This window comes from Eulemur rufifrons, chromosome 10 (assembly GCF_041146395.1).
Source record: "Eulemur rufifrons isolate Redbay chromosome 10, OSU_ERuf_1, whole genome shotgun sequence".
NCBI lineage: Eukaryota > Metazoa > Chordata > Mammalia > Primates > Lemuridae > Eulemur > Eulemur rufifrons.
Window position 1 is genome coordinate 33,151,945 of NC_090992.1, and position 15,024 is coordinate 33,166,968.

Consider the following 15,024-nt stretch of genomic DNA (forward strand, 5'->3'; position numbering starts at 1 on the left):
AGCTTCCTCATGTGTGACCTCACTGAATCTTCACTACCTGAAGAGGCAGGTACTATTATTTCCATTTACAGATGAGAAGACTGAAGTCTAGCGGGGAAGGTGAAACATCCAGCCCAAGACTCCACAGCCAGGAAGTGGCAGAGTGCTCTTTCCGCCACCGTTTCAGTAATTCTCACAGGAAAGCAGAGGCCAAGGCGTGAGAATTCTTCAATGGCTGGCCCTCTAGAGGAAGAGGCACGTGCGGGGCCTGCTCTGAGCTCTGGAAGAAAGGCCTGCAGGAAGTCTTGACTGTATCCTCCTCCTGGCCAAGGTGCTGACCGCAGTGAGGAGCCACAGGGACCAGCTGGCTCACCACTTCTTCTCAGTGGTGACCAGCCTCCCACTGCTCATGGGGACATGAGGCCTGGATAGAATGTGCTTGTTCCCTCTGGTCAGGCTGGGGTTTGGAGTAAAACCAGCTCTCCCAGGAGAAGAGATTTTACCCAGACTGCTCTTTGTGAGAAAGGAAGGGGAAGCAGCTGTAGCAGATCCCTGCCTCAGAGACAGAGCAGCACAGGGAGGCCTGTCAGTCTGCACTTGGAATAATGGCAACTAAAAATAATACTGCTCAGCAGAGAAGGACACATTTTTAGGGAAAGGTGGCACAGGCAGCTCCTTGGAACCTTAGAAACCCTCCACCCATCAAACCAAATGTTCCTGGAGGAGAGGCACCTTTAACAGCCAGACCTGGAAAAGGGACTGATCATGCTAATGTCTCTTTCTTGAACTAGTTAAGTATCCCTAGGGTAACCTGATACATAGCACTTACAAATCAAAGTGACATATGAAAAACCGGAGGAGAGAATGGGGAGGCCCTAAATCTGCCTGGCTCTTTTTTGTATCACCTCCTTTGTGAAAACAATGCTGGGGGCAAAATCTATGCCTCCATCTTTAAGAAACTTTATTCTTAGACAAGAGAAAGATGGGGTGACAGGTCACCCACCAAGGTCCCTTTGTGAGGGACCCACACACAAACCACATGGTAGGGCTCAAGGGGGCAACCTGATCATTAACCAGCCCCTCCCCCTCCTCAGGTCCTGGTTGGGCCACTGCTACCTGTGGACCACAATGTTGCTTCCAGAACAACCCACAGCATTTAGGGCACAGCATTTAGCCAACTTCAGGAGCCCCTCCCATCCTCTCTTCCTTTGCCAGCTGCGGCAGCACGTGAGCGTACATGCGCATGCACACACACACACACACACGCACACACACGCACGAGCATGTGTGAGAGCATGAAACGCACTGTTTCTGACTGTGGGAGGACAAAGCTTTCCTGGGGAAGTCTGCTACACTGAGTCCCAACCCGAATCCCTCGTGCCTCCATGCAGCCCCACCCCTAGCCCGTTCCTCTCCCTCTGTTCTGGACTTTGGCGAATGACATTACCGACCAGCAGGTGCAGAGCTCAGAATCAGCCTGCCTGCCCCATGCCCCGGATGGATCCCTCAGTTCTAGCTCCTCTAACTTCTCGCTCCCTTCTGGTCTACTGCCCTCGCCAGTTATCTGGTCTCCTTCCTCTAGTTTTCCTCCATTCTACCCCTTCCTGCCCGAGGAGGGTCAGACTGCACAGCCCCAGCCATAGGTCCTCTCTCCCTGTGGAGGATTCGGGTTGGGACTCAGTGTAGCAGACCTCCCAGGAGCGCTTTGTCCTCCCTCGGTCAGAGACATGCGTTTCATGCTCACACACATGCACAAATTTGAACACTTCGGTTTCGATCTGAGGCCCTCCCGGTGTGGCCAGCCCAGTTCCCCTTGCCTGCAGCCCCCGCACTCTCCCCTTCCCACACACCTTTTATTCCAGCCAGAGCCAGCTGGCTCTGTTTGTGCTGTTCCCCCTGCCTGAACACCCTTTCCCTTTCTATCAATCATCTCTGCCCCTTGCAATGCTTCAGGTCCCCTTCATGCAAAGACTAACTCCTAAGAGAAGACATCCGTGGTTCTTCCCATGGGAATTCTCCTTTCCTCACGTTCTTGGAACTTTTCTTGTTCTTTTTTGGTACCTACCATTATACTATTAACGGCATTGAAATCACCCAGATCAGAGCCTAAACCTCAGCCTCAGCACTTCCTGGCTGTTTGAACTTCTGTGATCACTTGTCCCTTGACCCTCGGTTTCCTCATTTGCAAGAAGGGCTGGAAACACCATCCCAGAGGGTGCGGGGAAAGAACCAAACGCCTGCAAGATTATCGTAGCACCTGGCTTGTGGCGAGCACTCAGCACGTGGCAGCTCTGACTTGGGGTGTCTGCCTCTCCTCAGTACCCACCGCCCTTTCCCCCAGGGACTCGATAAGCTCCACAAAGGCAGCGACTGCCTTCTTCAATCTCTGTGCTCCCAAAGAACCTAGTCACCATCACATTTGATTAGATATTTAGAGAAACAGTATTTTTTCCCTTGTCAGTCAAAACCAAGAGTTGACATGACATGACACGCTGCCAAATGCTCCTTGAGGCAGGGACTGAAACCTACATGTCAACCCAGCCATGGCTGCCACTGATCTCGATGGCCTTGACATGCTCTCCTGCTGAGATGTACATCTCCACAGCAGCTTTGGGCTCATTGATATTTCTGGCCCAGTCAGCCTGTTTGGTGATTAGCATCTTTGTTTCTTTGGGGTCTCCAGATCCAAGGAAATCCTGAGGAAGCACAACAAACAAAAACACTCCGGATTAGAACTTCCTGTGCCAGCATTACGTCAGGCTGCTGAGAGCCGGAGCAAGGAAGGGCTCTATTTGGCTGAAGCAGGCAATCAGGATGCAGGCAGGAGCCCAGCCCTGTGTGGCTGAGTGGGGGGCAGTCCCAGGTGTCCAGGAGGAGTGATTATGGACTGCCCCACAGGTGTTCTTGGGGGATACTGGGACAGTGTCAAGGACTATGGCTCTCAATGTTTCCTTCCCTTCCCTTCAGCTAAACACTTTCCAGACACTTTAGAACTCTGCAGTGTAGAGGGTTTATGACTGGGTTACTTTGTGTGTGTGTCTCGCTGATATAGCTTCATATATATGTGACTTTTCCTAAATAGTGGCTAGACAACTGGTTGCACAATTTCAAATATTCATACCTAGGATCTTTGTTCAGATGGGGCTGAGCATGTGGTCCCCTAAACTCACACAAACAAAATGATTTCAAGATTTCCTAGTTAGCCCGCTGTGCCCTTCCTCAACCACCACCACACTGGAAGATTCTGTTTTCTGAAATGTTTCGCTGCCTGAATTTAGGGAATCATTCCAACTAGCTTTGCCTCAGGTATTTGCCTAGGACAGATAACAAGCAAAACTCGCTTTGGTTAATTAATTCTCAACTGAATGGTATGGGGTCCTGTTTTGAGGTCAGGTCTGCAGGGTGGACCTGATCCAACAGTGTACAGCAGGAGGCCATGGGGGGATCTGAGGCAGGAGAAGGGGTCCAGGAGAGAATCCGTGGAGGAAGAGAGGCCTGTGGTCCCAGAGGCTCAGGGGTCAGGCTGCAGAGCCTGTGTTCCTTCCACTACCACAGGGGGCCTCTGAAAGGTCAAGCTTCCCTGGGTTGGCCCTAGAGTGTGTGGTAAACAATCTCAGAAAATCACCTCTTTTCAGGATAAAGTTGTCCCAAATCTACATGTGGGAGTTTGCCATAGTTGAGGCAGCACTGGTGCTGACATTTTAAAAGGTGGGGATTTCAGAAAGGGAAATTGAGAGTGCTTCCAGCCCAGATCTGCATTACGAGTAAGAAGCGGTTTGTCTTAGGAATAATGTATCCTGCAGAGAGTGCTCTGTGTCAACCTCACAAAGTATAAAAAAAGCACTCCTTTCCCCACGATTAATACTCATTTGTCAGGAAAGTACAGTCAACATATGCTAAAAACCCACTTGAACAATTAGCTCACTTTTTTTTCCACTTGCTTTCAGGGTAATTGTGGAGCTTCTAAAATCATATATTAGGTCGGGCTAAGACAGCCAAGCATTTTAAGAAGGGGAAGAAGGGACATTGTTTACCCTGAAGCTAGGGTCCCAGTAAAACACACGCATGCCTCAGCCAGCCTTTGGTTCCCTCTGGAGTTCGCAAAGGGGAAGGGGCTTAGAATGTAGCCACTGACTATGCCTAGTTCGGGCCTTTACAGACACACCCTTTACCCTTGGCAGCTACTACAGGCACTCTTTATGCCAACACAAAGCTGGAAACTGCCTACCTGGTTGGTTAAATGAGGTTGCAGCTGGGGGAAACAAGCATCATAAGATAACAGAAATAGCCTTCAAAAGGACTTCAGCGAGTGCTCAGTGGACTAGGGACGACTGTAGTAAGAAGGATCAGAGGCTAAGGAGGAGCCATAAATTTGGGTCCTCACCCCAGGGAGACCATTCAGGCACGTGGGTCACAGGCTTGAAGGAGCTTCCTTCAGCCCCGCAGTCCAGCTCAGGGAGCTCTCACTTAATTGAAACTGAGTCTAAATGGTTCCTTCAAGACTCAACAAACTGGGTTTTCAAAGGCTTTTTGGTTCCATGAAGCTAATTTACACGTTATCTGGGGGATATGGCAAAGACTTTGTCCTGAAGTGGACAGAAAGAGGCTGTGCTGAGTGATGAATGAGACTAAACAGTGTTCTCATGCTTGGTGATTTTGATAAGGACATACTACATAAGAGTTAAGAGCATTATAATTCCCTTTATCACCATATAAACATGTCACTTATCCGGAAAGCATACAATTTATTTGTACGTGGGAATGTAATTTAAAATTTTTCTGAAAACCAGATTGAATCTTGGGAAGCAATTTTCAAGTAAACAAAAACATGCCACGTTAATAAGCACTGGATCTCCCCCACCCCCCAACATAATGTGTATGTACACATTTTCTCAACCTCAGACTACCGGGCGGGGGATGGGAAGAGGGATTGAAACAGAACCAACCTACTTGGAATTACGATCAAAAACTAAAACCAAAAACAAGTCCCAGAGTATTTACCTTCATAGAGAGACAGACCAGATGGAGTGTGTAAATGGGCTGCTTTTCTGGGTGGGAGACTGTGGGTGCATGAAGCCCACCTGAAGTGTCAGGAGGGGCCTCAGAGCAGAGGCAGGAGTGGGGCCAGCCAGGGAGAAGTCTGAAGAACATCCACTCCGTGGTCATGCTTGGCCCCTCTCATTTTCCTAATCTTTCTATAACTTGGCATTTGTAAAGGGTTTTCCCATAAATTATTCTGTGCAATTCTCAGAACTAAACTGAACTGTCGCTATGTCACCCTCTGAGGAGGAAACGGAGGCTTAGCAAAGTGAAAAGCCTTTCCCCAGGTCACCTGTCCCACAGGAGGGACCGAGATTCACACCAGCTCTCTGCATGCCAAGGCAAGGCATTTTCTAGCGCACCACCATGCCTACTTGGGGAGGCTTCAGGGGTTCTAGGAAGTGCCGTTGGTCGCAAAGGACAACCAGATCCAGCTGTTCCTGATGCCTAAATTCTACCTAGGAATTTGATCCTTCAGTTAAAGGTTTTGTCTCCAGTTAAAATTTTATCCCCAGAAAGAGAGATGTACTGATTTAGGTGTTCTCACTATCAATGTATTAAGAAATCTTGTACGTGTTTGTGGTGGGAGCATGGTGGAGGGTAAGAAAGACAAAGAGGAAAGTGTAGAAGGAACCTGAGGTACCCTAGATCTGAGGTATGGCGTGAAGGAGGAGCAAGGTAGAAAGACAGGCTGGGGCCCAGGGGCTTGTGCAGGTACTGATGAACAATAATTTCCGGGCCCCATCACAGGGAGCCACACACAACCTGCAGCCCTGGGATCTAACAGATGGTAGAAGATCACAACCATCTTTGAGAACAGAAGAGCAGGAAAAAATGGGGAAGATTTTCCATCTTGAACTTGAGAGCTAGATAATTACCATTAATAGCCACTAATTGGTTGTGGCTGATGACTCACTTAATAACATTCTGAGAGCCTCTTCTGACACTACCGGGAAAGGCAGGTTAACAAAGGCACCTCTGTGGAAAGAACCTCCTTGCTCGATGCACCCAAGGCTCTTTTAACCTTGCATTAGGCTGAATTGCAAATGTCTTCACTGTCTGGGCTACTCAGTGTAACTCATTCTCACACAAGCCATCAGGAACCTGGTCCAGGAAGCTCTTCTTCCACATGTACCTTTAAAGGCCCAGATACCTGGGGGACTAACCTTAATGGGGACCCTCCAAATGCAAGAGGGAATCTCTACCACCACCCACCGAGACCACATGGGAGCGACCCTGCACCTGCAGGGGTGGTATGAGGCACACTGCGCTAACACCTGGCTGGAGTGAACCCATCGTGTGGTTGGTAGCATATCGATTCTTGGTGGCTCTTGACAAGGTTTGAGAGAATTTGTGGGAAACAGCCCTGAAGCCGTGAGCCCTCAACACTGAATGAAGGGATACACTGGTAAGGACTCACAGCCCACGTAGCTCTGTTACTAACAAAGGTATGAACTGTCATACTGTGTCCCTTTGGTATCAGCCTTAAAGGTCATTTTTGGGTCAGATTCAACCAGTGGCAATAGATGGTTCCTCTGTTTACCAATTTGCTCACACCCTTTCCAAAGCCATTGCTATTTTTCATCTGCACCACCTCTTGGGGCAAACAACTTGGACACTGACTCCAAATGGCAGCCTGGGCCTGGGATGTGGGGTTTACCTTGGCATACTCAAACATGCAGAGGTCAGTGTACATGTCGAGTGCGAGGTTCTCGTGCCCACTCCTCTTGTACAGTTTGGCGGCCTCATGGAACTTCCCCTGGTAGGAAAACACATCTGCCAGAAACAGGTCATTGTTGGTTTCTCCCCGCTTCTTCCTCTCCTGGAAAAATTAGAAGCACAGGAAATGGCCTCTGCAGCCATGGGCAGGAAGCAGCCTTTACAAAGTTTCGATGTTGCTATTTCAAGTTAAGCCCATGGGCCTTCCTATTGGAACCTACGCTTGGCTCCTGAGCTGTTATGTCTCTCACCTAGGTTTCTGGTGGGAATGCTTGACAACAAAAGCAGATTTTTTTTTTCCAGACAAATGAAGATCAAAAAAAGATGCAAACCTTTGTTTGTTTAATGGAAATTCCTCAGGGCTGCTTTCCTGTATATTCTTCTAAGGCTAAAACTGGATAGTTTGGATTGTGTGTGCTGCCAACTCGTTGGTGACCCCTAAGGTCGTCCCAAGACCTCCCAAATCTGCAGGCTTGGTTTGGCAGAGTTGTGACCATGATGATGACAGACAAAGAGAAATTTTAGGGCTTCTGCCCAAGATGGGAGCCAATTAAATAGGATACCAAGTCTTTCCATGTTCCTATTTCTTTCTTCCTTCCTTTTTTTTTTTTTTAAAGACAGGGTTTTGCTATGTTGCCCAGGCTGGTATCAAACTCCTGGGCTCAAGCAATCATCCCGCCTCAGCCTCCTGAGTAGCCTGCACCGTGTGCCTGGCTCGTTCCTATTTCTAAAGAGAAGGTAAGAAATACCACACACTGAACATCTACTAGGTGCTAGGTATATACTTTGTACAAAAGTATGGACTCTGTTCCTTTCAATGACCCTCAGCATTGGTATTACCACCCAAGTGTTACAGCAAAGGAAGCTGAGATTCAAGGAGAGGGACAGGTTAAGGTCAGATGGAGCTGGCATTTTGACTCAGTCTGTCTGACTGCAGATGCTCTTTGTATCACATAATACTACCTTCTGAAGCAAGCGATGGTCCCAAACAACACAGCTGTGTGCATACACACACACACACACACACACGTAGAGGCTTAACAGTGCGGAGAATAAAGAGAAGTACCATGCATGCTCCTTCCTCCTGTGTTAGGGAACAGTCATTAGTCTGCAGCTCAAGTATTTGTAAACACTCAATAGCACCAATCCCTCATCCCCAGCAGTTTCCTTTTGCTTGTTTTCCAGCAAGTGTACCACAGTGGAAGATGAGACATTGACTCAAACTCCTAGACAAGCTGGTGAAAGTTTTAACAGCTGGAGGCAACATGCCTCCCCACTGACAGAAATAATTTTTTTAAAAACCTATACATAGTTCAGGCAATCAGACAAATTAACTCCTAATAGCTGGAAATAAATTAAAATCTTGCAGTGAGATAAAAAAAAAAAATAGGTTTTCCTAGGGCATGAAATTTAGGCCATATCTATTCTGGACCACATAATATCACCATGTCAATAAAAATGACCTGTGTGTGTCCAGTAGGTACATATCAATATTTTCCTCTTGTTACCAGTACAGAAACATCTCACCTATCCAAAAGGAACTACTGAGGAACCTCAGTTCTCTGGAATAATGCTCAACACCTAGCAGCATGCAACTAAGGCCTCAGAGTGGTCAAAGACACCTTACTTTTTTCAAAAGACAATCTTACAAGTTTACTGTTTTAAACGATTTCCCAGCTTATATAGAAGAGGCAGACACTGTGAACTTAGTAAGACACAAGAAATGGCAAGTCTTGGTCTTCAGAGACACCAGTTACTTTTTTATACAGAAAAATTACGTTCCGTGGCTTCAGATTAAGACCCCTAGATCCAGGACAGTTGATTTATAAATGCCAGCCCTAATAGTAAGCAGCACTGGACATTACAGATAGATGGCTTCAAACAAGCCCTTTGCCACGCAGGTAAGTAACAGAAGATACAGACGCTCCTTAGGCCATGCTTGGGAAGGTAGTGGGTGGGGAGCAGGTGCACGGCCTAGAGAGCATGAGCTTAGGAAACAGACAGACTGGGTCTGAATCACAGTCGAGCTTTTGGCTGTGGCCCCTTGGGCATGTCACACAGCCTCTCTGGGCCTTAGTTTCCTCCTCCACCAAATAGGGATACCAATGCCTGACTCATTAAGTTCTTATGAGGCTTTGGAACAGAGTACCACTGATCTTGCATGAGGCACAGAGCAGACTCCACACATGGCAGCTATTGTTAGGCTTAGCAGGCTGTGAGCTCTTGCAGACCTCTCTTCTACTCAGCTCTCTGCCCACTGGGCTCAGCACATGGGTTGGCCCACAAAAGGTGTTTATTATGTTGAACTGAATTAGAGGGACAAGACATTTGCTGCTTTCCTCACTGTTCCCATCTGGGAATTAAAATGTATCTCACATTCCCATAGCCTCACAATAAATCTGTTCAGGAGAAAAAATATGTATGCCTTTTTACAGAGGAGTCAGACAGCACTGAGATACACAGAAATTAAGAACAGTGTCTACCAGCACCCAGCACGTGGTGCACCCAGAACCAGCTCCTCCGGCCCGCCCAGGCCTATCTGGATATGGCTGACAAGGGGGCTGCTCCGGAGCTCCAGGGCACTCTGTGCAGTCTGCAGACCTCTCTCCCCAGGGCCATTTCTGGGGGTGGCACATGGGTCATGTGCATGTGGGAAACACCTCCTACACTGCCGGATTACTGGGGTCTGAGAGCATGGTAAGCAGCTAACCGCCACCACAAAGATGCGCCAGTCACTGAGAACCTACTTAATCCTCACAGCAATCCCACGAGGTAGGTCTGATCCCATTTCACAGACAAGAAACCAAAGCTCAGAGAGATTAGGAACCCATCTGCTTCACCCACCTACCAAGCAACAGACTGCACTCCCTGCTCTAGGGCACTTCTTCCCCTACGTGGCCACTCTGCCCCTCAGAGCAAGGCTGTGGCCCAGGTGCCCAGACACCAGTGGGCTTATTCACATGTCCGCAGGGTTCTTGCCTGCTAGAAGGGCTCCCTGTAAATGACTGATACCAAGTCGGTGCTTTCTGGAGAAGGGAAGAATACTTCATCTTTTACCTCAATGCTGGTGATGAGCTCTAAATATCGGAGGTCTTGTACTCTGGTGAAGGCCTACAGGGGAAGAAATAAAGAATAAAATCAGCTGCCTTCGTGGCTTCAAAAGTGGGTGATTGGCTGGGGGTAGGAAGTCAAGCTCTAGAAAGTGAGCTGGTAAGGAGAGACTAAAAAGCAAGCATTAATCATCTTGTGTTTGGGAGGGTTATACCACCCAGTGAGGCATGGCTTTATCCATAGGATTAGACCATAAAAAGAACAGCAAAGAAGCCCTGGTTGCATCAATCATTTTGGGATTAGGTAAAACAAAACTATGACACTGCAATGTGTAATGGTGCCTCCTTGGAAGACTATCCAAAGAAAATTGAGCTGGTCTGACACTCTGGGGCAGCGACATCAGAGCAGGAGTGGGTAAGATGTACCGGCTGATAAGAAACTGCATGCACATCTTGGTGACTGAGATGGAAAGCAAGAGACAGCTATGTTACCCAAAGGTGCCATAAACACCGGGCACCCAGAGCCCATGGTCTCAGCACAGAGCGAAAGGAGGAGGGGAAAGCTGAGAAGGAATAAAAATGGTTTCTGAAAGGAGGGGGGAGGTAGGGGATGAATCACTCCAAGTCCCTGGAAGGCAAACTCTTGGACTCACAGTAAAGCCAGGGACTTTAACTCATGAACTGCTAGAAGTTTCTGAGGAACAGGAAGACTGATGTTAGCTAAACTTCATTTGCTGCTTTCAGATTCTGCAGGGGTTTAGAAGAATGCAACCTACCACATCAGGCTGATCTTCATTTTGCTGTCAACATTTCTACTTAGCCAGTGCTTCTCTACATTGTCCCATTGGAAATGGGCTGACACACGCCTAGAGGAGGCATCAGCTCCATGAGCCCTTAAAATTTAAAATACAGAGAAACTTTGGCCACTTGCAGCCTCTAGTTAGCTGCATGACATGGTCTCTCCTAAAAAGACTTGGGGAAATGAGCAAGTCATCCGGCCTCTGGCTGCCTCACAGATGACCACAATGTGACTTCATCTTTTCATCCCTCAAGGCCAAACATCCTCTCAAAGGCTGGGGACCCAGAGATGAATAAGACTTGGCCCCTGTCCCCCTCCCCAATTCAGAGGCTCACATTCTAAAAAGGGAAGCAGGCAGATTAAACATATCATTAAATCTCCCTGAGCTAAGAACTATACAAGTACGAACCAGATATCCTTGAGAACATAGATTAGCCATCTGAGCACAGGCAGTGACAGAAGGCAGGGTTAAATAAGGTATCACAGAGTAGGAACCTGGCAAATGGGTTTTTTTGGAAAGGAATTTGTAGAAAAGGGCAAGGTAGGCATCACATGAGCAAAGGCACAAAGGACTAAGAGCACCTGTGTTCCATGCTGAAGGTCTGATACGTTATCTTCTAAATCTGGGTTTCCTTAAAGCACTACGAGAGGGAAATCTGAAATGCCCAGCAAAGTGGCAGTGAGGGAAAGAAGGAGCGTTCTAGGCCTCAGTCCTGGCTCTGAGGCTTTCCATCGAGGGAGCCCTGAACCCACTTCTTCCCTGCTTCCAGGATTCAGCCATCTTCTTTGTGGAAAGGGGCAAGCTAGTGACATGCTCTCCAAGGGTCTTTCTAGTTCTGCTGTGCTGGATTCTAGGATTTACCCAACGAAAAATCTGTTTCTGAGTTCCTTCCGCCTGACACATTCTGCAGAGTCAGGGTGCCTGGTCAGAGTGGTCGGAGTCACAGGGCCTGTGAATAACCTCAGCAGAGGGAAATACGGGAACAGGGAAGCATCTGCAGCTCTGCTCAGGACAGTGGTCTGTGGGCTAAGCAGCTCTCCTCTGCCATCTAGTGGGGACGCTGGTCTATTGCTAGGAACCACCCTTTACAAGCACGTGCGCCAGAGTGGCACGGCTGAGAAAGAAAGGGATTTGGGATTTGCGAAAAATAGCCAAGTTCTAGTCTATGGTCAAAATCCTGTGGCTTTTTCAAAACATCGTGTAGTACATGTGCAAATACATACAGTATACAATTATTTTTTAATTAAAATAAACATATAAAAAAATCTTGTGGCTTTAATACAATCATTTCTATTTTCAGGGAGTGTTTTGGGGATCCAGGACAGGAGGGTGAATAAATGGAGAGTAATTCCAGTTTAGTTTTTGCCCATTCAAACGTTTGCTGAGCACTGAACCTGTCTAAGGCACTGTGCTAGGCAATGTAGGGTGACACTAAGACCAGGTACGTGTTTAGTTCCTGGGTGTAAGGAGGTGACAATCTAGACTAGAGGGAAGACTTTTAATTTCACTCCACGCTAAAAACAGACAAAACATACTCTGGAAATCCTTTGTTATTCTTCATCCCTGCTGGCATTCCTGGGTGGGGCAGGAGAGAGAAGCTCCCTCCAGGGAGATGCTTCTTCTCTCCTGAATTCTGAAAGCCCTCCTCTATTGCCACTTTCCTACACTTAGTAGATCTAAAAATATAATACAGATAATTATCATATAACAAAAATGTTCCTTGTTTTAATAATGGCTAGCAATTGCATAGCCACTCCAAGTTTTAAATTCCCCTTTATGTCTCAGATAAGCTTACTGACCCTGTGGGGGTGTTTTCACCATCCCCATTTTAGAAATGGGAGGACTGGGGCTCAGAGAGAAGTGGCTTGCCTGAGGTCGCAGAGCCCCTTACATAGCACAGCTGGTTCTCAACCAGGCTTCTGAATCCTAGTGTGGTCCAATCTACCCTCTTTTCACGCCTACAAGCCTTGACTTAGCAAGAGGCGGGCATCACATACTTCTTTGCAACTCCTTCAGTTCAGCCCAGTAGTATGGACAAAATGAGAATCTCATTAATTGACTGGGAAGGCAAGGAGGCAAAGGAGGGGAGAGGGGGCTGGAAGCCATTCCTTCATTCACCTCAGTCAGGTTCTAGATGGAAATGCAACTCAGAAATACACCTGGGCTTCTTCCAATGTGAGGAAAGGGGTCAAATGGTTTCAGCCATTTCTCTAGCTTTAACAGAGCAAACCAGGGAATGACACAACGAGTCAAGTCCTTGAATTGTGCCATGAAGGTATGTGGGAAGGGACCCACATTGCTGTGAGAATCAGAGAGCTTGACCATCTCTTCCATCACTCTTAGCAGAGTGCTAAGAAAAACAGTATTGCCTAATAAATGGCCTAATGATTACACCAATAAAAGCTACCATTTACTGACTGCATATTATGTGCCAGGCTTTTAGCTAGGTGCTTTACATAAGTAATAGTAATAAGAGTGACAGCCAGAATCTATCAGACATTATTCCTATGCAGGCTTTACAGTCATTATCCCATTAGACCCTCCCAACTTTGTGAGTATGGGGCCTACTGTCGCCCCAACGCTATAGAGAAGCAATCTTGGAAAGGTTCTTACCTGCCCAGGCTCATAGCGAGGACGTGGCTAAGCTGAGATCTACACCCAGGTCAGTGTAACTCCAGAGCCCGTTACGGTCTGCTTCTGCCTCTCCATGTCACCTGCATTCCCTTCTGCCTCCTCCAGGGACCCTCCAAGGACCAAATTCCAACTCATGTGGACTAGACGCTTACCTTCTTTGCTGTTTCAAACTCTAATCCCTCTAGAGCTTCCATGGCCAGCTCACGCCAATCAGCGTCTGTCACGCCTAAGCAAGCAATCTGGTAGGCTTCTTTGTACATTTTCCTATCCAGGTACTGGTACATCGGAGCAGACTGCAGGATTTCATCAAAAGGAAAAAAGAAGACTGTTTTCAGAGCAATGGAAAGGGGCAGTCATACAGAGCCTGCCTCCAGATGTGTGCGATGATGTCATTGCACGTGCCTGCAGAATAGCACCCTCGCAGCCTCTTCCAGCCCACCTCGCGGTGCCTTCCATTCTGCCGCCCCTCACAGCTGAGCCACAGGGCTCCCCAGAACAAACTTCCTGCCCATCTTCCCCTCTTTCCCACCTCCAGGCCTCTTTCTACCACAGGATGTCACCCTCCCCTGAAATGCCTCTGCCCCTCCCTACTCTCTGGAAAATACCTATTTGGCTTTGAAGGCCCTGCTAAAATGTCATCTCTTCTGGAAAGCCTCCCCTGACCCCTCAAGCTCCCACGCCAATGGAAGGAGTCTGAGCTTCCTCTGCCCTTCGTCCAGATCCCGGATGGTGCTGTAATTTCACGCTGTCTCCCCGATAAGACCATCTTCAACCTGTGGGCAGTGGTGGGGTTATACTTACCTCCCTCAGCAGGCCCTTGGTCTATGTTTGCTGAAGGAATGAATGAGTTACTGGGAGGAAAGGGTCTGGGGTGGCCTCTTTTTAGAGGGACTGAGTCCAAGAAAGGTAAGAGATTTGTTCCAGGTTACCCAGGAAGGCTCTAGAGACAAGTCTCCTAGCTCCTTGGTGCTGGAGACTAACTCCCTCCTACAAGATAGGGTTGCCTTGCTGTGAGTATCTGTGAATGGTTTCTAATAATTTCCCTTTTTTAGGTTTATAAAGCGATTTTGTATTTGTCCCAACAGCCCTGTATAGTAGGCATTATTACTCCCTGATTATAGCCCAGGAGATGCAGACTCATGGAGGACCACCGACAAGGACGCATACCTGGCAAATAGGAAACGTGAGGCTGGAGCCAGAGGCAACTTGACTCCAGGTTCTGTGCCCCTTCCTGCCTCATGTGCATTCATATGTGTGTGTATGTGTGCACACGTGTGTGTGGGAACAAGTCTGAGTTGAGCCGGGACCGCTTTAGCAATGAAAGTCCTTGCCCTGATTTTAGGCTAGTCAGTGTGCTTCAGGGACCCGCATCTGTCCTGGATTCCTGGGCAGTAGAGCTCAATCAGCCAGTACTTCTGTGCTAATGGTTCCCAAATGTGAACGGGAAGTGCTGTTTTTGGCATTTGGGTCCTTTACCTTTGAAATTTCTAGTCCCATTTTTTAGCTTCAGAGTTGAAGGAAAATTTTTTTAACAGCTGGTCTTCCCTGACAGCACGATATGGCTGCCCCAGAGTGCTTTTCTTTCCTCTCGGGCCATCCCTCCCTCCTTCCCGCCCCTTACGGGGGCAGCAGGGCATGAACTGGGGAGCAGTTGAGCTAGAACCCAGGCCTGGCTCAGCCACATCCTAGCTGAGTGACTTTGGGGTCAATCCATTAACTTCTGTTTAGAGGCCCTGCCCAGCTCAGGCTACTATGGGCAGACGAGAGGAACGCTGAAAACGACAAAGCGACGGGCCAACAGC

General features: G+C 48.0%; 1 protein-coding gene across 11 annotated transcripts in view; it reads right to left on the reverse strand.

Moving 5' to 3' along the window:
- IFT122 (intraflagellar transport 122) overlaps positions 1-15,024 on the reverse strand; it is a 74,730-nt gene that overhangs the window by 15,979 nt on the left and 43,727 nt on the right. For 7 of the 11 annotated variants that reach the window (XM_069484403.1, XM_069484402.1, XM_069484399.1 and 4 more), the window contains 4 exons: positions 13,375-13,515; positions 9,796-9,849; positions 6,680-6,841; positions 2,509-2,675 (listed from right to left, as the gene is read on the reverse strand). In XM_069484403.1, coding sequence (XP_069340504.1) covers positions 2,509-2,675; positions 6,680-6,841; positions 9,796-9,849; positions 13,375-13,515 — 524 coding nt within the window. The remainder of the gene's footprint in view (positions 1-2,508; positions 2,676-6,679; positions 6,842-9,795; positions 9,850-13,374; positions 13,516-15,024) is intronic. The other 4 variants (XM_069484404.1, XM_069484401.1, XM_069484400.1 and 1 more) reach the window with 1 other exon arrangement.